A 25,810-nucleotide genomic window follows, 5' to 3' on the forward strand; every position below is an offset into this window, starting at 1 on the left:
CACAGTAGTCCAAGTCTATGCCCCAACCACCAGTGCTGAAGAGGATGAAATTGACCAGTTCTATGAAGCACTACAGCACCTTATAGAACTAACACCAAAAAATGATGTTCTTATCATCATGGGGGATTGGAATGCTAAAGTAGGAAGCCAAAAGATAACTGGAATAACAGGCAAGTTTGGCCTTGGAGTGCAAAATGAAGCAGGGCACAGGCTGATAGAATTCTGTCAAGAGAATGCGATGGTCATAGCAAACACTCTTTTCCAACAACCCAAGAGACGGCTCTACACATGGACATCACCAGACGGTCAACACAGAAATCAGATTGACTATATGCTCTGCAGCCAAAGATGGAGAAGCTCTATACAGTCAGTAAAAACAAGACCAGGAGCTGACTGTGGCTCAGACCATGAGCTTCTTGTTGCAAAGTTTAGGCTTAAACTGAAGAAAGTAGGGAAAAGTGCTAGGCCAGTCAGGTATGAATTAAATCATATCCCTGTTGAATATACAGTAGAGGTGACAAATAGATTTAAGGAATTAGATCTGATAGACAAAGTGCCTGAAGAACTATGGACAGAGGTTCGCAACATTGTACAACAGGTAGCAACCAAAACCATCCCAAAGAAAAAGAAATGCAAGAAAGCAAAATGGCTGTCTGAGGAAGCTTTGCAAATAACTGAGGAAAGGAGGGAAGTAAAAGGCAAGGGAGAAAAAGTAAAGTTATGCTTAAAATCCTACAAGCTAGACTTCAGCAGTATGTGGATCGAGAACTACCAGAAGTACAGGCAGGATTTCAAAGAGGCAGAGGAACTAGAGATCAATTTGCCAACATACGCTGGATCATGGAGAAAGCTAGAGAGTTCCAGAAAAACATCTACTTCTGCTTCATTGACTATGCTAAAGCCTTTGATTGTGTGGATCATAACAAACTGTGGCAAGTCCTTAAAGAGATGGGTGTACCAGACCATCTTATTTGTCTCTTGAGAAACTATATGCAGGCCACGAAGCAACAGTGAGAACTGGACACGGAACCACTGATTGGTTCAAAATTGGGAAAGGAGTCCAGCAAGGCTGTATACTGTCGCCTTGCCTATTTAACTTATATGCAGAGCACATCATGAGAAAGGCAGGGCTAGATGAATCAAAAGTTGGAATTAAGATTGCCGGGAGAAATATCAACAACCTAAGATATGCAGATGGTACCACTGTAATGGCAGAAAGTGAACAAGAACTAAAGAGCCTCTTGTTGCGGGTGAAGAAGGAGAGTGCAAAACTTGGGTTGAAACTAAACATTAAGAAAACCAAGATCATGGCATCCGGCCCTCTCAATTCCTGGCAAATAGATGGGGAAGAAATGGAGGTGGTGACAGATTTTATTTTCCTGGGCTCCAAGGTCACTGCAGATGGGGACTGTAGCCAAGAAATTAAAAGACGCTTGCTCCTGAGGAGGAAAGCCATGGCAAATCTAGACAGCACACTAAAAAGCAGAGACCTCACCCTGTCAACAAAAGTGCGTATAGTCAAGGCTATGGTCTTCCCAGTTGCAATGTATGGCAGTGAAAGTTGGACCATAAAAAAGGTTGAGCGCCAAAGAATTGAGGCCTTTGAACTATGGTGCTGGAGAGGACACCTGCGAGTCCCTTGGACTGCAAGGCGATCAAACCGGTCAGTCCTAGAGGAGATCAACCCTGACTGCTCTTTAGAAGGTCAGGTCCTGAAGCTAAAACTCAAATACTTTGGCCACCTAATGAGAAGGAAGGACTCACTAGAGAAGAGCCTAATGCTGGGAAAGATTGAGGGCAATAGAAGAAGGGGACGACAGAGAATGAGGTGGCTGGATGGAGGCACTGAAGCAGTAGTCGTGAGCTTAAATGGACTCCAGAAGATAGTAGAGGACAGGAAGGCCTGGAGGAATGTTGTCCATAGGGTTGCGATGGGTCGGACACGACTTCGCAACTAACAACAACAAATTCAAACTTGAATAGGATTGTCAAAAAGAGAGAGAGATAAAGCCAATAATATTTGTGTCTCCCAAAAGCTTTATTTCTTTCAATTATAGGCAGGGGTTTTTTTTGGCACATAAGAGGCAGTAATGAAAATCAAGATTATTTTTCCATCACATAGGTCCTATTTGAAATATATAAAACAGTCAAAAGGAGTGAAAAAAATTGTTTTATATATTATGAACAAATATACAAGATTGTACTCCTTGAAATATAGATGTCATGAACACAGCTTTAAGAATAGTTGAAAATAATTATTGATTCTGGGTTCTCATTTTATTGACCTCAGAAGGATGGAAGGCTGAGTCAACCTTGAACTGGTGAGACACGAACTAACCACTGCGCCACCACGGCTCATTTCTGGATGTATACCAATGCTTATTTAGTAGTGTTTAATTGCATTATTTTTGTTAAAAAATAAAGCAACATTGTTATGTTTTTGTATTTGTTTTTATGAAATAAAAATATAATCTAATTGTTTAAATCTTGGATAAAAGACCTATAAAAATGGATGTCCTTAATTTGTCAACATTATGCTTCACTCTAAAAAGACTGGACTACATTAATCTCATCTCCATATTGAGATAGATTGTTGCCACACTTTTTTTATTAAATATACCACACAAATAAAAGGAAAAGGAAAGGAGCCTTTGCAGAATTTACTCTGCTAGTCGTTGGGGGCAGTGCTCGTCTCCATTTCAAGGCCATGAGCCATTGTTGTCTGAAGACATTTCTGCAGTCATGGGGCCAGTATGATGTCACAAAGTGATACCTGTTTACCTACTCACATTTGCATGCTTTAAACTGCTGGATGGACAGGAGCCAGCATCGTGCGACACTCTGGTCTCGAACTCGGGCTATCACTGACAAGCCATGTTTCTTGATCGCTGAGCCATCGTGCTGTACTAATAAAGCTTATTAGAAAATCTTCAAGGCTTTATTTTACTTTGCTCTGCAGTAAGATGGGTGGCAAACAAATTTAATAAATAAATAAAATTAAAACAATTGTAATCTCTGAAATTTATTTGCTTATTTTTATTAATGTTGAAGTTCATACAACTAATAAAAAATGCATATTAATTTATGCAGCTAGTTAGTATTTTTACCATAAATCTTGTAAATGATGGATAATAAAATTGTACTGTGAATTTTGTATCTCAGACGTTTTGGGGTTTTATCTTAGAATTTAGCTACCATGTTATTTCAGAAAGTCTTTTAATATCTAGACATACAAACTTAGGAGAAGTACAGTGGTACCTTGGTACTCATTGTTAATTGGTTCCAGGAGGCCCAAGGAGTACCAAAAACCATGAGTAATGGAAAAAAATCCATAAGGAATAATGTAATGAATCACAAGGCAGCTGACACTGACAGATTCTATTTGTGCATTGAGTACCAAACAAATGATGAGTACCAGGACAAATTATTTGCATCAAATGCGTTGAGTACCAAATTTGATGAGTTCCAAAGTGGTTGAGTAACAAGGTGCCACTGAATAGAGAATTCTGGCATTGTTTGGCGCAATGAGGTTTGCAGCAACAGCAGCATGATCACCACCCATTTCAGACAATTTCCTGACATCTGAACATAGATGGATTGGTGCAGGGGAAAGAAAAGTCCCCATTCTGTTGCTCAAACAATCTCTCATCAACAGAATACTGGCTGAATCAGTGAATTTATGTAATTTCAGACATACATTTTTTCCATAAGGCATAGTCCTTTTATGAAATGTTTAACCATGAAGTGCCAAGAAATCTGCCACTCAGAAACTGGTGGCAGTTTATAATGTTATAAACTCCTAATTCAATCAACATTAAAAATCAGATAGTAAAAAGTGTATTTATTGAAAATAGTTCTACTTGCATTTGAATTCCCCCTAATCTCATTATGAACATGGAATGGAAAGAGGCATCAACTAATAATCCAGAAATTAATTAATGAACCAAACAGAACTTTTCCCCATTACATTTCATGCAAAAAAACATATATTTCAAGAGTATCTGGCACAGTTAAAGGAGGAATAGAAAAATCTGCATGGTCATTAATATTGCAGCTACTTGGATGGATTACCCTCTGAGTTAAGGCCAGGTTCATATCTCTTATAGTAAATTTCTTTGTTCGTTTTTCCCATCCTGAGTGAGAAATTTGAAACTAATATTGTCAACTTCTATATCTGAAAGGTATTTGAAATTTAATAATAATAAACCTGTTGTGTTGATTTAAACAATGTTTATACAATGTTTAAACATGACCTGTTGATTGGAATTACCGTAGTTCAAATCATTTCAAAGTTGACTATTTAATGCTGTATAAACTTAGGTATAATTGCCTGATGTCATCTTTGGAAATAGATTCCACAAATAAGCAATTCTGTTTTGATAAATAGTCTGAAAATATTAATAGTAGTGAATATGCAGCTTGATCTCAGTATGTAAATAAAGCATTCTTACAACTTGGTGCTCCACTTCTGGAGGTCATCAAAATGGAGAAGGTTACCATCACAACTCTGTTAAGAAGTTTGTGCACTTATTCATATGAATCAGTTATGGGTAACTATCCCCATTTTCAAAAATAGCATAGTGCCTTAAATCCTGTGTTCAGTCTTATGTTCATTTATTTGGGAATAAATCCTGCGCAAGAGAGAGATTTGCTTAGTCTGCCATTTCCTGAAAAATGTTAATACAATTAAATATTGCACTGTCCAGCAATGGCCACCAGTTGGAAAAGTTCCAGGATTTTTACAGAGAAGCAAAAGTTCTTTAATGTGTCCATTTATTTTTAAACAAAGGCTTAAATCTATATTTTTGTTCATAACCTGTCAAATGAGCCTTGCTTAGTATTTAGACAAGTCCATTTGATTTTCTAAAAATTTGTGCTTCCTGGGAGCACAAAAAAGACATAAGATTTCAAACAAGTTAAAAGGAAAATAAAATGGAATTTTGACCAACTGCTGTTCTAACTGCAAGGGAATGTTCAACTGGTCATTTATTGTTTGTAATCTTTGAAGATTACAAAATACATTGTTCTACAGTGTCTACTTGAAGAAGGTGAAAAAGCTTTCCACTTGACAAAGATGGTTAGGAAGAGGATATACTACTAAAGTAATCAAGTAGAATTCTATGTGAAGTGAACAATCCTTTTGCAGGTGAAGTGACCTTTGAGCTCCTTAAGGAGGACATAATCTTGGGCATGCTGTAATTAGGATAAGTGAAAATGCACAAAATAATGGGCAAACTTTCAAGGTCTCTAGATTTCTTCATCAGGCAAAATGTTTTAAAAGTGAAGGAGATGCTGAATTCATATAGAAGTAATAAAAGACTGTATAATCTTTTCCTCATGTCTGCTTTGTTAATTTTTTCAGTAGTTACAATGCATAGATGTAGAAATTGCCTACAATTTTGTGGATTTTTATTGGACTTAATAATGGTGTTGATTCTGGAATCAATTCCGTTTACTATAATTTACTAGAAGAGAAAATTGTAAGAAATTAAAGTAATTAGATATTATAATGCTTTTACTATAAAGGAGATAGCTGAGAAAAAGCTCTGGCAAAATTGAAACAAAAGCTTAAGGTGAAAAAAGATATATTTTGCCATTAATACATTAAAGATCAAGGATAGCAGTTGTTTGGCAGGCAGTACAGCTTTTTCCTTTACATAGCTTTTCAAAAATATTGTGCAGTGTATCTTACTTTTCATATGCGTGTGATACTCATACAATGAATAACCTCTTTTCAACCTTTTTCTTATTTAGCTCAGCCAGCCAATAAATAAATTTCTGATAACTTCCATGCAGCGTGGGGGGTGAGCGAAGTCTTTATTGTGCATGTAACAATAAAATGCTGGTTTGATTCAGTATCATATCATATCATATCGCAACTGACAATCTGTTGACAATTAGCATTGCTATATGGTATATTCTCTTTTTCTTGTTATTTACATAGATTTAATTGCCTTGTTAGTAACCTATAGCGACCAAAGATTATGCCAAGATAAGAGGTGATGTGTGTGTGATTTATTCCTGGCAAAGAGATAGAGCAGAAATTTTGTTTCAAGTATTTAATTTAATGTAACAGATCTTTCCATGACAATCATAGAAACTCAAAATAACATGAGCCCTAGAGAAAGTCAGTACAATGATACCTCCCATGTTGGATTTTGACCAGATTTTGAATGCTGAACCATGAAGTTCCCTGGATGACCTTGGGCCACTTGCCAAGTCTCAGCCTAACCTTTTCAATGACCATTTTTTTTAAAAAACAGCCTTATTTCCTTAGATGGTGGAAGACAGATGCATTATTAAAAATAATAATAGATATGTTGAGCATTTATAATGCCTGATGCAGCTAAACTATTTTTAAATGATACATTAGAATGTCAGGAGTTTGCAGTCATTACAGACCCTTTAAATGTTCTCCAAATCTAAAAAATTACTAGAGCTTAAGACTAGAACCCACTTGTTGCTGATTATCTTAGTCCATTCACGAACAGAAAGGTATAATTTCTTGAGTTGTTTCTAAGCAGGGATCAACCCAGTGATGCCCTCGACGTGATGTCCCGTTGCCTGGAAGCGGTACGGATTTGGATGGGGAAGAACAGGCTCCGGCTCAACCCGGCCAAGACTGAGTGGCTTTACGTACCGGCATCTCGTTTAGTCCAAGAGGTTCCATCTTTGGTTATGGGAGGAGAGGTGTTACCTCCTGTTGATAGGGCACGTAATTTAGGCATCCTCCTGGATTCACGACTCAGTTTTGAAGATCATATTGGAGTCATGGCCAGGGGGGCATTTGCCCAGGTTCGCCTGGTGCGCCAGTTGCGCCCCTATCTGGACCGAGATGCCCTACGTATGGTCACTCACGCACTTATTACCTCCCGTATAGATTACTGCAATGCTCTCTACATGGGGCTGCCCTTGAAGACCACCCGGAGGGTCCAGGTGGTGCAGAATGCAGCCACGCGGGTAGTGATGGGAGCATCCCGATATTCCCATATTACACCCCTCCTGCGTGAGCTGCATTGGTTACCGGTTGTCCTCCGGGTGAGATTTAAGGTGCTGGTACTTACCTTTAAAGCCCTACATGGCTTAGGCCCGGGATATTTGCAGGACCGTCTGCTGCCGGGAATGATCTCCCATCGCCCAGTACGCTCACACAGAGAGGGCCTCCTCAGGGTGCCATCGGCTAGACAATGTCGGCTGGCGACCCCCAGGGGTAGGGCCTTCTCTGTGGGAGCACCAGCCCTATGGAACCAACTTCCCCTTGAGCTCCGGATGGCCCTGGATCTCCGGTCCTTTTGCCGCGGCCTTAAAACACTTCTTTTCCATCAGGCTGACCTGGACTGACAACAGGGATTTTAAATTGTTATTTAATTTTTAACTTCAATTGTAATTTATTTTATTGGGGCTGTTAATTTAATTCTTTTTAACTTTTGTATCATTGTATTTTATTGTTGTTAGCCGCCCTGAGTCCTTCGGGAGATAGGGCGGCATATAAATCCCAAAAATAAATAAATAAATAAATAAATAAATAAATAAATAAATAAATAAATAAATAAATAAATATTCAAAATTTGTTCATTCTGTTCATAAAGAAAATCTAAAATAATATATGATGATGGATTACATCCTTCAATTCAAATGGAAATGATATTAGTAATTCTCTTCACCTAATATTTAAACAGTTTGCAAGCTCCTTTTTATTCCCACTCATCCTCTGCCAATTCTTGCATTTAAGTCCTATACTAAAATGATGGTAGAAATTGGGATGCTACTTTCCAGTTCTACAGCTCCATCAAACTCATACCACTAGAAAGTGTTAGTTCTCATGGAATTAAATATTAACTATTATTCTAGAAATCCTACTGTAACACAGAGCTTTATCACTAGAAGGTAAGGGAAGAAATCTAATTTAATTTGCATGGGTTCCAATTTGCTTTTTCAAATTACTGGTGTGAATAAACCACTTTGTGGAAATCCCATATAGGTTATAGGAGGAGGTCATAGAATAGTCACTTCAAATATATTAAGTGTATTTTTTGCTCAGATTCATGTTTCTCATAGTTTTTCAGTGTTATGGAAGTGTAATAGTTTAAAAAACTATAATCTGCTTTCTCACCAGAAATGTTCCAAATGAAGATTAATAAAAAATAAAGTATATAATGAAATATAATACTACATAGATAAAACTTATAAAATAAATCCAAACAAAGGGTTAACAAATGTAAAGTATTAATTAATAAAAAGGTTACACATATACCATATCAGTTTGTAATCTGGTCATTTACCACAGATATTAATTGGCTGTGAAATGGGAATATCTTCACTCTATTACCCTGTACCTGCTCCTCTAGATATCTGATGGTTGTCTTGTCTTAATCACACATAATTTCTACTCCCCCCCCATTGTTTTTACAAGATTTTATGACAGATTAGACAATCTATGCCCTATTAGGTAATTTTTTCAGGGATATTTCCTTACCTAAACAGAGAAACAGAATGATCATGGCTGGGCAAAAGATCAGTGGAAGTGAGAATGATCATAAATACTCCCTCCCTGTGATTCTGTCATTTCCTTCTTTACTGTACACTGATGATACCCAAATATACATATCTGCCCTTGTCAAAATAAATGATATGTGCATCTTATTCCAGTCCCTGGCGTCTGTGAATGTCTGCATGGTGAATAACACCTTCTATTGAGCCCTGACTAGACTGAGTTCTACTCACAGTCACTTAGGGCCTAGTCACTTCCCCATGTACAGAGCATTAGTAATGTAATGCTCTGTAGGGGGGGCTGCCACTGCAGAGTATTTTAAAGCTTCAGCAGGTGCAGAATGCAGCAGCATGGGCAATTATATGTTTGTTTACGAGTCTAATTCAAGATTCTGGTTTTGACCTTTAAAGCCTTACATGGGACTGCCTTATTTGAGGTACTGTGTCACCCCCTATTACATCTACCTGTCCAGCAAGTCCAGCAAAGACAGGTCCATGGTCCAAAACACAAAGACCTCAAGCCAAAATCCAATTCCAAGGTCCACAAGGCAAAGTCCAGAAGTAGAATCAGGGACGAAGTTCCAAGGCAAGGTACACAGTGGCTGAACAAATGCACGATCCGAAATGGAAGAATTGTTCTCAGCATCACTCTGCTCCATTGGGACTGGTGCAAGTCATTAGGGATGAGGCTGCTTCTTCGCAAGTAGCCTCGCCGAACTCCATTGCACCTCTCGGCCCTGTGAGCCATAGGATCTGGCAGAGGAAGCAGTTCTCGCTCATTAGTTGCAGCTGCGCCCCTTCTCTGTCCTCTGCTTTTGGCTGGCCTTCCAAGCCTCTTGGCTGCGGCTACATTTCTTCCTTCTCATTGTCAGCCAACTGCTTGTCTGATCACTCCTCTGGCCCTTCTAAAGTTCTTGGTCTCTCCTATTCTTCTTGCCCATCCTCTCTTGGTTCAGAGTCCCCCCACTTCTTCCAGACGCTCTGCCACACCCTGCTCCCAAATTTCTGAAGCAGGCTCTTCCTCTTCATTTGAGTCCACTTTGGGGATACCTATGACACCACCTTTATCTCAGGCAGAAAATTGTTTGGGGTTGGATATACCTGAAAATATAATCTGTGGCCCTTTATTTTATTATTTATTTATTAATTAAATTTATATACCGCCCTATTCCCATAGGACTCAGGGCAGTTTACAGGGAAAATTAAAATCAGTTAAAAACAATTAATTAAATTCCAGTCCCTGAAATTAAAACTAAAACCCAATTAAATTAAAACCCCTCAGTCTGGGCCAAACAGCTCGAAGAGCCAAGTTTTCAGGTCCCGGCGAAATGAACGAAGGTCGGGGGCAGTCCTGAGTTCCGTGGGAAGTTGGTTCCATAGGGCCGGTGCGCCCACAGAGAACACCCTTCCCCTGGGAATAACCCGCCGGCATTCCTTAACCGGCGGTACCCTGAGAAGGCCCTCCCTGTGGGAACGCACAGGACGATGGGAAGTTGATGCTGGCAGCATGTGTTCCCTTAGATAATCCGAACCCAAGCCATTTGAGGCTTTATAGGTCATTACCAGCACCTTGCCCATTATTGGCTCTGCATAGACCAAAATAATTTCATGTTACAATTTATTTTTGTTCTAAAATACAGGATGATCCTGAACTTTTTTAACCTCCCTTTCAAAACAGCAATGTTAATATGTACCCTTTTGTCTGACTGCAGAGGAAATCAGTTCCGGAAGTTTGGAACAAAGCAGAAATGGTTCCAAAATGAGACTCAAACTGTGGGGGGGGGGGGGGTAGGGGGAGAAGAGAAGGAAATCATAAGGTTTTATTTTGGTGCGCAAGGGCATCAGAAACAGAGTAATTATTTAGTACTTAAATCCAAGTTAGAATAGATGGAGAAACTACCCGAATGAAGCAAGGTCATGATGTAAACTGAACATTTACACAGTAATACGTCTAACACTAAAATAATTTCCAATAATTTAAAATTCAATCACTATATTCTGGTAATCTTGAAGTCAGAGTGTGGTAATTATTCTGTAAAGGTCATTCTTTAAAATAAAATGTTTTATGAAATTATCCTGAGAATTTCTGCTAAAAGGCAGTATAGGCATAAAATTATCTAAATAGAGTTGGAAGGGTCCATATTGGCAGTTGAACAGTTGCTAAGTGCAGGAATTCAAATTAAATCTTCAGTAATCTGCACAGACCTGTTCAGTAATTCATTGCATATCTGCTTGAACACCTTTAGTGAATGAAAGCATATTTCCACTGCAGTTAGTTGTAATGTCATTTTTTTTTGTTTTTAAAAAGTTTTTCCTTAGCTTATAATTGGAATTTATAATAACCTCCTGTAATTTAAGACCATTATTATTGTCGTGTCTTTTGGAATAATAGAAAATCTTTACTTTCTTCTGTGACATCCTATATGTTTTTGAAAAGCACTACCATATCTGTCCCTAGTCTTTTCTTTCCAGCTAAATAGCCCAAATTCCTGTAAATTCTTTTCACAGGATTTAGTATATAATCCCTTGAACATTCTGGGTGTCCTTTTCTAAATATGCACCACTTTATTTGAATCCTTCATAATGTATGATGATCAGAACTAGAAAAATACTCCAGGTAAACTCACACCAACATCAAATAAAATGCAACCATTTTTCCTGATTAGGAAATAATTTTTCTCTGATGCATTCTAAAACGGAATTTGACTTTTTTACAGTTATATCACACTGCTGACTCATATTTGTAATTGACTATTCTAATTTTTTCCCCAAATATTGTTGAGAAGCTAAAAAACAGTCATCTTATACTTTGGTTTGCCTTCTGTTTCCTAAATGCATAGTTTTGCATTTGTCTTACATGCAGAATTTGTGTAAATGCATAATTTGATTTTAATTCTATTATTTTCAGTTTCTTTCTATAATTTATGAAGATTATTTAGAATGTTATTTCTTCCTTCTAAGGTAGTAGCAATCCATTTTGGGCCAACTAAAAAATTGATAAACATTGCCTTCGCCTACTCAATTATATCGTTATTAATAATAGTCTTTGAAAGAACAGGCCTCGAGGCCAAATGTTGTGGCATTCCTCTGGTCACCTCATTTCAGTTGAATAAAAAAGCCATCCATGAGCATTCTTTGAATATGATTTTTAAGCCAGCATATGTCCATTTAATTGTCATGCTATTCAGCTCACATTTTAATAAACCATAAGTTCTTACAAATGTATCACTTTATGATGTTCTAAAATATTTCATAATCTTGATGTTACACTACATAGCCCACTTTCTGTGTTCCCCCCCCCATCCTCTGAAGACCATGCACATCCCAAAAAATATTATGGCACATAGCCACCAAAACTTTGTCTGCAGCTGCTGTATGGGTTTGGTGATAGCATAGTGTATTTGAGCTGCCTTTGCCTCATAAATTAGAATCTGGAGACAGACAACAGATATGTATCTACTTAATATGTTCTCTGCATGCAATGTTGTATCTTAAGACTTCCTGAGCTAATGCAGTCCTGATTTGATGGGATTACAAGCGCTTTTAGAGTTTTAATCCCAATACACCTGGAAAATACCCTGTTGGAGAAAGCTGTTTTATACTAATCAATGTTGAATATTGAAAATTAACAAATTATTAAGTACATTCAAATGGGGAATTTGAAATATATAAACATGGAATAGATAGAATGTTAGATGCTATAGAAGGGGTACAGGGATGTTAATTAAAAATACTTTGATTCGCTCACAAACACTCTGGAGTGAATTTTCTCATTTCCTTCACATTGAGGTAGCAGCTACTTGCATTCTAAATGCCTCAGCTGATGGACATAAGTGATAACTGAGGCGTTTCAGTTTTCCAGGCCACATCACAACTACATCCACAAATGACGTAATATTGCCTGTTTTCCCTTTCCCTTTCTCCTATTAGATATAACTTGCTAGGTTAATAAGCATTTTGCATTACACTGTTGTAACAAATATAATGGAATCAGCATCAAAATTTATGGTGTGGGAATCAGCATCAATACAGTATCATTAATCTACCTGAATCATGAAAAAGAAATGTTTTTAGTTTGTGAAAAATCATTGTAGAATTTTGGAGACTCTACTACCTATTCCTTTGTGTCTTTGTATGTTATATGTTTATGTTGTTGTTAGCTGCGAAGTCATGTCCGACCCATCGCGACCCTATGGACAACGTTCCTCCAGGCCTTCCTGTCCTCTACCATCTTCTGGAGTCCATTTAAGCTCACACCTACTGCTTCAGTGACCCCATCCAGCCACCTCATTCTCTGTCGTCCCCTTCTTCTATTGCCCTCAATCTTTCCCAGCATTAGGCTCTTCTCCAGTGAGTCCTTCTCATTAGGTGGCCAAAGTATTTGAGTTTTAGCTTCAGGATCTGGCCTTCTAAAGAGCAGTCAGGGTTGATCTCCTCTAGGACTGGCCGGTTTGATCGCCTTGCAGTCCAAGGGACTCGCAGGAGTCTTCTCCAGCACCATAGTTCAAAGGCCTCAATTCTTTGGCGCTCAGCCTTTTTTATGGTCCAACTTTCACTGCCATACATTGCAACTGGGAAGACCATAGCCTTGACTATACGCACTTTTGTTGACAGGGTGATGTCTCTGCTTTTTAGTGTGCTGTCTAGATTTGCCATGGCTTTCCTCCCGAGGAGCAAGCGTCTTTTAATTTCTTGGCTACATTCCCCATCTGCAGTGACCTTGGAGCCCAGGAAAATAAAACCTGTCACTACCTCCATTTCTTCCCCATCTATTTGCCAGGAATTGAGAGGGCCGGATGCCATGATCTTGGTTTTTTTAATGTTAAGTTTCAACCCAAGTTTTGCACTCTCCTTCTTCACCCGCAACAAGAGGCTCTTTAGTTCCTCTTCACTTTCTGCCATTAGAGTGGTATCATCTGCATATCTTAGGTTGTTGATATTTCTTCCGGCAATCTTAATTCCAACTTTTGATTCATCTAGCCCTGCCTTTCTCATGATGTGCTCTGCATATAACTTAAATAGGCAGGGCTATTATCAGGGACATTAAGCTCATTCTTGTATAGTTCTTCTGTGTAATTTTGCCACCTCTTCTTAATCTCTTCTGCCTCTGTTAGGTCCCTGCCATTTTGGTCCTTTATCATACCCATTTTTGCATGAAACGTTCCCTTCATCTCTCCAATTTTCTTGAAAAGATCTCTGGTCCTCCCTATTCTATTGTTTTCTTCTATTTCTTTGCACTGTTCATTTAAGAAGGCATTCTTATCTCTTCTAGCTATTCTCTGGAATTCTGCATTCAATTGGGCGTATCTTTCTTTTTCTCCCTTGCCTTTCACTTCCCTCCTTTCCTCAGCTATTTGCAAAGCTTCCTCAGACAACCATTTTGCTTTCTTGTATTTCTTTTTCTTTGGGATGGTTTTGGTTGCTACCTGTTGTACAATGTTGCGAACCTCTGTCCATAGTTCTTCAGGCACTCTGTCTATCAGATCTAATTCCTTAAATCTATTTGTCACCTCTACTGTACATTCAACAGGGATATGATTTAATTCATACCTGACTGGCCTATTGCTTTTCCCTACTTTCTTCAGTTTAAGCCTAAACTTTGCAACGAGAAGCTCATGGTCTGAGCCACAGTCAGCTCCTGGTCTTGTTTTTACTGACTGTATAGAGCTTCTCCATCTTTGGCTGCAGAGCATATAGTCAATCTGATTTCTGTGTCGACCGTCTGGTGATGTCCATGTGTAGAGCCGTCTCTTGGGTTGTTGGAAAAGAGTGTTTGCTGTGACCATCGTATTCTCTTGACAAAATTCTATCAGCCTGTGCCCTGCTTCATTTTATACTCCAAGGCCAAAGTTGCCTGTTATTCCAGTTATCTTTTGGCTTCCTACTTTAGCATTCCAATCCCCCATGATGATAAGGACATCATTTTTTGGTGTTAGTTCTATAAGGTGCTGTAGGGCTTCATAGAACCAGTCAATTTCATCCTCTTCAGCATTGGTGGTTGGGGCATAGACTTTGACTACAGTAATCCATGAAGGGGATATGTTTATGTACATATATTTAATTAGTTGTCAGTGAGAGTGAGAGGCTAAAGAATGAAACTATTTCTTTTCTGGTTGTAAATAAGTTGTGACGCTTCACTTTCCTGATGATTTGGCTGAATTAGAATCTTTAATACAGATGAAAATAAAGTCTTAAACACAACAATTGATTGCTCCCTGGCAGGAATAGATTTCAGGGCCTTTATTTCAGATATTTTTCTCATTCTTTCTAAATGAAACAATACTTCACAGTTTGCTTGGTGAATTTAGGAGGCTGTAACACAGATACATAAAATTCCTCCCTACCTTTAGCCACTGATTCTCAATTAACCAGCATCAGATATTACACAAATTGGTAAAATAAAAATAAAAGGAATTAGGTCTGATTTGAACATGTTCAGGTGATAGCATGACAACATGCTTTCACTCATGGCATTTCCATATACCAGATACATAATCTGCTCTACCACTTTAAAATTCTACTATTTCACTCTCATTTGTAAGATGGCAAGTTGAACTAGATTAAAATGGTTCAAGGTATAAGCATCTCAGTTGGCCACAGGGAAAAAAACCCCAGTTATTGCAGGTTTTCTTTTACTCTAGTCATGTCTGTGTGTGCCTGCTAGAAGTGTTAGCTGAGCCAAGGATTAAGCTGTGCATGCAGCAGAAACAGAAATAGAAAGAATGTTTTGAAAGAAAAGCTGAGCAGCAAAGGTCATCTTGACTCCTCCACCTAAATTTGGAGCCCAGTGCCGGAACTCTAGAGGTCAGACATCTGAAGAACACATTTGTTCTTTCTGTTATCTGAGATTTTCATAGATAGAGATACTCAGGGTGTACGTCCAAGGAGCCAAGTTCATTCTTAATGAACATTTGGGAGGTTTACCTTTCATTCTGCTGCTGAGAAGGAGAATCTTACCATAAGTGTGTGAAAAACTGATATAAAAACAATAACAGTAGCACAGTACTTTTAAACATGAACGCCAAAATAAAATTCAGCAAAATTAATAAATTATATCATGCAAAGAATTACTCTAAAACCCTAATGCTGTAGACGCCTTTTTATCAGATTTCAGGTATAATGAACAAAATCTAAATTTGGACTGCTTCACCAAGCAATAGACTTGCCAAATAACAATAAATGACATACCAAATAAAAAATGACATAGATATTATATATATTACGTAAATTAAGTTTTAATTGATTCTCAGTTTTAATGGACTTTCTTCTTAGTCCGTAACATCAAGGGGGGGGATTTGGTTATTAAATTTGAGTGTTGTTTCAGAATACTAGATTAATTTCTGTGAAGAAAAAAAAGTGGAGGAAAAATGTTACATTGACATAAGAGAAAGTATGGTGTGCTCAAATGCAGCCTCCCATCCTGGGCCTTTAAAGGACCTTGTATAAATGCCACCTAATTAATTTGATTAGTCCTATTATTTAACAGACCAAAATTGCATCTCTGCTATACTTTTTGTTGTAATCAATCACTTGCATACTCCCTGCTATCATTTTTTTTCTGCATACTGTATTCTACTCCTGGAGAAGTGAAGAGGTTGCTCTCTTGAGTCACTGGCGATAAAAAAGAATCCATTTCTCCAGCTTGAAACTACTGAGATTAATTTGCTGTCTCATAGCCTATCACCTGTTCTAAAGCAAGAGAAGGAATGTGAATTAATCTGTTAGCATTTGACCTCTTCCAGTCAGCCTTGAAACCAGGTCACAGCACTGTAAGGTATCACAACATGGATGGACAACTTCATGGCCCACTGGAAAAGTGAAACAAATGAAGGTGCTATTTCATCTGTCAGCTCTCCTTGACATAATAAAGTACACGGGATTCTCGAAGCTGAAATAATGATTCTCTTTCCATCCTTTCCAAAATGTTATGACAGCAAGTTTCCCTTATCTAAACTATGCTGCTAACATTTACACTTTCTAAAGGTAAATGCCCAGTACTGCTATTGTTGTGCAACTGCAACAATTCCCAGCTGCGAGTGGGGTCAGTCATGACAAGTATCCTGCCAGCCATTTGTGACTGAGATATCATAGGTTTCAGTATCTTCTGTGCACAAAAAATTGGGTACCAAAAGTATTACATTAAGCATAAGAAACAAATGACTTAGAATATAAACAAATCAGCAAAGAAATAGCTACATTTTAATTGGAGGCCACACATTTTTGAGCAAGTATGCAAGTCATTTTCTCATAATCTAATATTAATTTCAATATCCTCCATGTTTAAAACTTCGCTACCATTTGTAAATATTTATAAGAATCCATTTGAACAATATTAACCATCTCTTTTGACCTTAGCATTAGACCCAATTTATGCACACATGTCTCTAGATTATGATCTGTAAGTGTCAAGTGCATGTGTGAATCAGCATCGGATTGCTTATAGCAGAGATAATTTCCATATCTGTGGTGTTGACTTAATAATTATTTTCATTGATTGTTCAAACATTTGGTACAGTTAACAAATAATGAACATGTCATGATAAATTGACACATAATTTGTAGATATAAGCGATGATCAAATGATACTGAATTTTCAGTACCTTTCCACTGTAAAGTATTGTAATTAATCATTACAGTTTAACTCTAAATTTATATATTTAGTTGATATTCAGTATTTCAATAACTATCTTTGGATTAATGATATATGATGAACACTCAGCTAAAAAAAACCTTGATATGTCTAAATAATGTATCCCCCCCTCCCTCTCTCTCTCTCTCCTATCCAAGTTTATATGTATGTGGAATGGGTGAAGCAAATTCGTATTGTCAGTGGAGGACCTAATAATTTTACTGAAGACACACTGTGCTTTAGGAATCAAGCTGCAGTTTCATTGAGTTATTTATCCTTTCTTTTCCTGTTTGAAGACATATACTCCTTTGTCTGTGGGAGAAATCTTAAAAAGTCCTTCTCCTTTGCTGGAAAGAAAGCAGAGAATGATTCATTTCATCTCCCCCTGCACAGAAAAAATATATGGAAGAAGAGGAACTGATTTATCCCTCCCGTCTCTTCAGATATGGAGTACTTATGTATGTTGCCTTTTCCAACAAAGAAAGGACACAGTTGATCTGCTTTCTTCTACATTGGGGTGGACAAGTTTCTTGTAACCAGCAGCTATTCTTTCATTTATGTAGTCCCCAGGAGCTACAGGGCCAAGACTTATGTATGTATGTATATATATATAGAGAGATAGATAGATAGATAGATAGATAGATAGATAGATAGATAGATAGATAGATAGATAGATAGATAGATAGATAGATAGATAGATCCATAATTTCTACATTTTGTGGGCATCTGGTAATACTTTAGAAAGAATTAATGTCTGAAATGGGCATCATTAACCTTTTCAGATCAATCTGTAAACACTTCCTCCAAACCTGCCAATAACAAAAAGCTGTAAAGTTTATTTTTACCCATTCTAGGAATGCTGATCTTGGAGTGTTAAAATAGGAATGCTAGTGCTGGTTGCATTCTTTCATCACAACCATTGTTTATATCTTATAATTTACCAGTAATGGGTAAGAAAATTTGGACCTACTGTGTTTCCCTGAAAAGAAGATGCGATGTATGTATGTATGTATGTATGTATGTATGTATGTATGTATGTATGTATGTATAAACAAATAAAAGACTGGGTCTTATTTTCGGGGAAACACAGTAGGTCCAGATTTTCTTACCCATTACTGGTAAATTATAAGATATAAACAATGGTTGTGATGAAAGAATGCCACCAGCACTAGCATTCCTATTTTAACATTATAACACTATATATATAATTTTATGGGTTAAGGCTTATTTTAAGGGAAACACGGTATCAGGGTGATCAGCCTGGCCACGTACCCCACCCCTGGCACGCACACAAGAGATGGTGAGCACATAGGGGCCAATGGTGCCTGACTGCTGCCATAGCCCACTAGCTCCTTGGCCACCACACTCTGGGCCTGCACAGCCCACACAGTGTAGGTGAGTTGATTACCTGTCCAAGCAACAGGCAGAGGTAGACTTGGGGGAGGCATGTGATCTGGACGTGCCACGCGGCCACCTAGCTCACAGAATGCTCATGGGAGGCTTGCGTGTTGGCACTGGCAGCAGGCAGAGATAGAGGTATGGGGAGATAGGCAATCCCAATGCACTGCATGGCCACCTGCCTCAACACAGCTGCGGACAAGCCAAAAGATGGTGGGATGGAGTGGGCAGGTGCATCGGGGCAGGTGGATTCACAGCACGTAGGGATAGCCTGCCTCACCTCTGCCTCCTCCTGCTGCTGGTGCCCCTGCATGATGATGAGCCTCCTGCGGCCATCCACCCACTCCATCCTACCATCTCGGCTTGCCCACACCAGGGCAGGAGGCCGCATAGCATATCGGGATTGCCTGCCTCTCCCCTTGCCTCTGCTTGGAGGGCCAGCCTGGTGCTCCCAGCACTTGGACTTACCTGCGCTGTGTGGACTGCAGCTGCTGCCAGACACTGTTGCCCCCTGTGTGCTCACCGCCTCCTGTGTTCACCACGTCCACCCCCCACCCCCCAAGGCTGATGATGATCTTAACTGGGGCTTATTTTTGGGATAAGTCTTATTTTCTGGTTGGGTCTTATTTTCGGGGAAACACAATAATTGCTTTCCATCCATATTTTATAAGGTGTATTTTTCCTCATGTTTTTCCTGCTTGTGTAATATTGTTTATACTTAGTTCTGTATATATTTAAACATAAATAATGAAGTTCCTGTGATAGTCAGGATAGAATCCTATGCCAAAATACTGTGAGCAATCCTCATCAGAATATTGTTGAACTTTATTTTGTACTTGACAGATACACATTAGATTTTTTTTGTTTAGAGCAATAAAGCCTATAAAACACTGAGCCATCTATGAAGCTATTTCCTTTCAGAACCAGTCCTGATGGCTAAAATTAATACCATTTATATATTTTTTATTTTTTTATTTTAATTTAATTTTTATACCGCCCTTCTCCCAAAGGACTCAGGGCGGTGTACAGGGCAATACAATAAAATACAATATATAAAAATTAAAAAATATTAAATACTACAGCCCAATTCAATAAATTAATACAATACCGTTAAAATACCCCTAAACCCATCAGACCAGGCCGGCTTGTTCAAATAAATATGTTTTTAGGTCACGTCGGAAGGAGCGAAGGTTGGGAGCCATCCAGAGCTCCACCAGTAAACGGTTCCAAAGGCCTGGCGCACCAACAGAGAACGCCCTCCCCCTGGGGGCCGCCAGTCGACACTCTTTGACCGACGGCACCCTAAGGAGGCCCTCTCTGTGGGAGCGCACTGGACGAAGGGAAGTTGATGCCAGCAGCAGGTGCTCCCGTAAGTAACCCGGACCCATGCCATTTAGGGCTTTATGGGTCATAACCAGCACCTTGAATCTTACCCGGAGGGCAACCGGAAGCTAATGCAGCTCATGGAGTAGAGGTGTTACTTGGGAGTATCGGGAAGCCCCCACCACCACTCGCGCGGCTGCATTCTGCACCAGCTGAAGCCTTCGAGTAGTCCTCAAATGCAGCCCCATGTACAGAGCATTGCAGTAGTCCAAACGGGAGGTCACGAGTGCATGAGTGACTGTGCGCAAGGCATCCCGGTCTAGATAGGGTCGCAACTGACGCACCAGATGAACCTGGGTGAAGGCCCCCCTAGTCACAGCTCCTATATGATCTTCCAAGGAGAGCTGTGAATCTAGGAGGACACCCAAGTTGCGAGCCCTATCTACGGGGGGGGGGGGAAATATCTCACCCCCCATAATTAACGATGGAATATTCTGAATTTCCCGAGACGCCGGCACACACAGCCACTCAGTCTTGTCAGGGTTGAGCCGAAGCCTGTTCCTCCCCATCCAGACCCGGACCGCCTCCAGGCAACGGGACATCACATCGAGGGCATCACTGGGGTGGTTTGGGGTAGAAATAAAAAGCTGGGTATCATCAGCATATTGATGATACCCAGCCCCAAAACCATGAATGATCTCACCCAGCGGCTTCATATAGATGTTGAACAGGAGAGGCGAGAGGACCGACCCCTGAGGAACTCCACAAACAAGAGGCCTCGAGGCCGACCTCTGCCCTCCTGCCAACACCGACTGCGAACGTCCCAGGAGGTAGGAGGAGAACCACGGTAAGACGGTGCCTCCCACTCCCAACCCCCGAAGACGCCGCAGTAAGATACCATGGTCGATGGTATCAAAAGCCGCTGAGAGGTCTAATAGGACTAGGACAGAGGAGCAACCCCTGTCCCGAGCCCACCAGAGATCATTCACCAGCGTGACCAATGCCGTCTCTGTGCTGTACCCGGGCCTGAAGCCCGATTGGTACGGGTCTAGGTAATCAGCTTCCTCCAGGAACAGAGGGAGCTGCTGCGCCACCACACTCTCAACAACCTTCGCAAGAAAGCAAAGGTTGGAGACTGGATGAAAGTTGTTTAAAACAGCTGGGTCCAGGGCAGGCTTCTTGAGGAGGGGTCTCACCACTGCCTCCTTCAAGGCGGTGGGAAAACTACCCTCATTCAGAGTAGCAGTTTTCACTGCCTGGAGCCAGCCTCGTGTCCCCTCCCGAGCCGAATAAACCAGCCACGAGGGGCACGGGTCCAATAAACACATGGTGGAGCTCAGCCTCCCCATAATCCTGTCCACCTCTTCAGGAGTCACAGGATCGAACTCCTCCCAGATGACATCGACAAGGCCACCCATGTCCTCACCGTCAGACTCTGCCCAGTCGGAGGCCAAACCGGTCCTTTATAGGCTTATAATAAAGAATAAGTTATTATCTGAAGAAGATTCAAAGCTCTAAGAGGCCTTAGCACAATTAATTATGTGGGTGATGAAGATCCTGTACCACTTCTCCTTCAATGGCATCCTGTTTCTGTAGTGTCTAAAGCAATTGAGATATTTTCAGTCAAGATACTGCTGCAAAATAATCATTACAAACATAAATAATAATACATTTGCATCACTTATTACTCCTATGAAATTACCGCTCTTTCCTTGCTTACCAATACAAAGCCATGAATAACAGTGAGTAGTTTTCACTAATAAATGACCTCAAAGAAGCATCTTATTTGGAAGTCTATAGAACGCGGTGGCTATAGGGACGCGGTGGCTCAGTGGGTTAGGACGCTGAGCTTGTCGATCAGAAGGTCGGCAGTTTGGCGGGTCGAATCCCGAGTGCCGCGTAACAGAGTGAGCGCCTGTTACTCGTCCCAGCTTCTGCCAACCTAGCAGTTCGAAAGCACGTAAAAATGCAAGTAGAAAAATAGGGACCACCATGGTGGGAAGGTAACAGCGTTCCGTGCGCCTTTGGCGTCTAGTCATGCCGGCCACATGACCACGGAGACGTCCTCGGACAAACGCTGGCTCTTCGGCTTTGAAACGGAGATGAGCACCGGCCCCTAGAGTCGGAAACGACTAGCACGCATGTGCGGGGGAACCTTTACCTTTTTATAGAAGTTCTGTGGTGCTTTTTATCACCTCTTTTCATATACAGTATTCCACATACTCTTTTTTTCATTGCCTGACCTCTTTCATTGTTGTTTTTAATGTATACTGAAGCATCTTGAACAAAATAATCCAGTACTTTCTTAAAGGCAAATTATAAGACAATTGCTTTATTTGTGTGTCTGTGATAGGGAGGGGAAATCAAGTAGTGTGGTGAAGTTTGCTTGAAGTGCAGCCTTTGAGATCTCTTTGACTGGAAAAATAGTTAATACTTCAAAAAAAGTGGTCATTTAATCTGTACTCATAACTAAAGCGTTTTTTCTGCAAGAGACAACAGTCCAAGAAGTGGGAAAATATTGTTTAATTTGGGGGAATGGGTACTTTTATAGAATGAAATCAAAATCTTTAAAATTCTGATTGTAGTAAAGTAGAAATGAGTGCAGAAAAATCTAATGGGAACCAAAATAATTATAAAGTATAACTACCATTTCTATAGAAATCTTATTTCTATTAATCAGACAAATACATAAAATTCAAAAGAGGAAATATTGAAAAAAAATACATTTTCATATAACTACCATGTGGCAAACAAGATGATTCTCACTAATAAATAAGGCATGTTATGCAGAGAGAGAAAGGAAGAAAAAAGAGAAAGTGAAAGATTTTCAGTTTTTGAAACAAACTTACAAACCTCAATGAAAAGCAACAAAATTAGTAAATATTTTTTCTTTGGAATCTAACCTGGTTTATTTTCTAATTATCTAAGTTTTTTGCCTTTAAGTAGTCAATATACATGGTAGTTTTTTCTTTTAGGATCTTTGAGATTATTCCTCCTTTGAAAAACTTTCTATGATATTTTCACCAAATTCATGGCTTTCTAGGGTAAATATTTATGGTTCAGACCTTTCTGAAATATAATCTCTATTTATTTTAGAAATCAATATTAGGGTACAGTAGTTTTATAATTTCAGTTTAGTATTTCTCTATTCATAAAATTTGCTAAAATGTTTATTTTATAATTCCTGGCTAATTCTTGCAGTATAATATATAACTAATTTGTTCATTTTTAAACTCTTCATTGATTTATTAATTGTCTGCATTTTTTATTTTATTTTTTAAACTATATATTTGCAGCAGAAAGTTGCAAGGAATCCCAGTCAACAAAGATTAAAGAAGAGCCAATGGAGGTTGAGATTCATGACTCCCATGCTTCTGTTTCACCTAGCCAAAATGTCAGTTACAGCACTTTACTCAGGCAAGAGATAACTGAACAGGTTCAAAAGATCCCTGAAAGCCGTGTAGTTCCAGAGAGAAACCTCTTTAGCCAAGATATATCCGTGAAAATGGCTTCAGAATTACTTTTTCAATTGTCAGGTAAGTATTATATCTAGAGATTCACATTATACTTTTCAGATTTGTCATGTCTGAATTTGCTGTGTGTTGATTTTTTAAGTATCTATAATACCTAGAAGCTGCAGTTATACATATTTTCACATTTACAAAGTTTTATTAGTTTATAACATACGATACAATTGAAATACAAAGTAAATAGTGGAAAAGATGGGGAAGGGAAAAGGGAGTAGAGAAGTGAGGTGAAGGAGAGAAAAAAGGGAAAAAAGGGATTGACTTCTGACTGACTTCAAACGTGAAAGTGTTATACATATTTAAAATAGCTACAATGTGTCTTATTTTGGGGAAAGCATGGTATATATAGAATAGCACTATTTTTTTTAAAAAATCGCATTTATATCCCGCCCTTCTCCAAAGACTCAGGGCGGCTTACAATTTAAAGCACAAATCAATGTGCTTAGCAGTAGCCTTCATTCTATGTATATGCCTGCTTATTAGCGCTTTCCCCCCCCCCCCAGCGGCATTATTACAAAGTCAGCTTAATTGCCCCCAACAATCTGAGTCCTCATTTTACCTACCTCGGAAGGATGGAAGGCTGAGTCAACCTTGTTTAAACACCAAAAACTATTTCTAAATAAACATAGTTATTATGGTTACAATTCAATTAGAAAAATAGCCTTGCTTCAGCATTTAATTCCTACAAAAAATCAGCCAAAATTAGCCAGGTGTTGCCATCTGACTAGTCAACTTTGTAAGCAGTATAGCAGAAGCTACCGTTGGATATTATAAATTAACTTCTATATTTTTCCAAGATTTTCATAAAAGAAAATATTGGAGACAATTTACCCCTAACAATTTCGTAAGAAAGTGTTTAAATAATTATCTACAAATAGGGGGGAAAAGCATGGACATCACCTGCTTCCTTTTCTACTTTTTCTGCATTGTGTGAATTGCAACTTAGAGGTTTATTTAAACTTTTACCTCTAGAGTTCATTCTTTATATAACTCAATACAATACATAGCTACATTCTCAGCATCTTTTTCTTGTTTGCTTGCCTTACCTTATTCTTCTTGCATACCAAAGAGACCACACATAAACTGTCATTTAGGCCCCAATTACTCTGAAAAAGGAAATGTGGGACTCCCGGTAAGACTCGTGTAAATAGACTTAACATTTCAATGAGAAAACGTTGGAGAAAACGTTGGAGAAAACGTTTAGATAGGTTAATAAATCCATATATATCATTTTTCTTATTAAAGCGGTAATACTTTCATGACCAAAATTTTATTTTATTTTGCTTAAAATAATAATTTATTTTTCCGCAGAAAAAGTGAGCAAAGAGCACAATCAGTCTAAAGATAATACCATCACAATTACAACTAGGTAAGTACCACTCATGGTAAACAAAAGTAGGCTTGATAAAGTTCAGTGTAACATCATTTTTACAGATATTTAGCTCAGGTGTCCAGCAAATATTTTATTTCATATTTTAGATGATAATATGTATGTAATGAAAATTTGTGCAGATAGAGATAAAACATTTCCAGAAATGTTAAAATAATTAAAAGGGAGTAAATAGTTTTTTCCCCTGGAAAAAATGAAACATTGGGAAATAATTGAAATATTTACAGGCATACAATAAAGATTTTTTTAAATAAAATGTATTACATATGAGTTATTTCCTTAGAAAAATATACATAATGAATAAAAAAAGAAAATATAGCTATTTCAGATGTATTTACAAATGTATTGATTTGATCTATTTTTACATGTTTTAATATTTGATACAAATAAGAGGTACAGACCTTAAGGCAGACATGTCAAACTCGTGACGTCACATGACATATTAGAGCTGGGGTGGGTGTGGTTTTGTCGTGACATGTCCGGCCCGCAGGCCGGCAATTTGACACCCCTGCCTTAAGGAAAGTAACATCTCTTCATTTTTGCCTACTTAGTAGCAGCAGTTACAAAAAAATCAATATGAAAGAGAAGAAGCTGTTAACATCAAAATATATCAAACAAAAATATTCTTTATGTCTTCAAGTGCTTTTTTTCAAAAAATACTTTTAACGTGAAACAGGAAGAGAGGGAGGATCAAAGTTAACTACTATCATTTTCTGAATCTCAGATAATCTCATTATCAACTCACTCTTTCCTCTGATCCTTCATTTATATCATTTTATCTTTTTATATTAAGGGACGCGGTGGCTCAGTGGGTTAGGATGCTGAGCTTGTCGATCAGAAGGTCGACAGTTTGGCGGGTCGAATCCCGAGTGCCGTGTAACAGAGTGAGCGCCTGTTACTCGTCCCAGCTTCTGCCAACCTAGCAGTTCGAAAGCACATAAAAATGCAAGTAGAAAAATAGGGACCACTACGGTGGGAAGGTAACAGCGTTCCGTGCGCCTTTGGCATCTAGTCATGCTGCCCACATGACCACGGAGACGTCCTCAGACAAGC

At 38.8% G+C, this 25,810-nt stretch overlaps 1 protein-coding gene across 1 annotated transcript in view; it reads left to right on the forward strand.

Annotated features, from left to right (window-relative positions):
• ZNF827 (zinc finger protein 827) overlaps positions 1 to 25,810 on the forward strand; it is a 127,899-nt gene that overhangs the window by 66,503 nt on the left and 35,586 nt on the right. The window contains exons 6-7 of the mRNA XM_081332652.1: positions 23,137 to 23,376; positions 24,679 to 24,736. Of these exons, the coding sequence (XP_081188778.1) occupies positions 23,137 to 23,376; positions 24,679 to 24,736 (298 nt within the window). The remainder of the gene's footprint in view (positions 1 to 23,136; positions 23,377 to 24,678; positions 24,737 to 25,810) is intronic.

The sequence above is a fragment of the Vipera berus genome (genome assembly GCF_964194415.1).
Source record: "Vipera berus genome assembly, chromosome: 7".
In the NCBI taxonomy this organism is placed as follows: Eukaryota; Metazoa; Chordata; class Lepidosauria; order Squamata; family Viperidae; genus Vipera; species Vipera berus.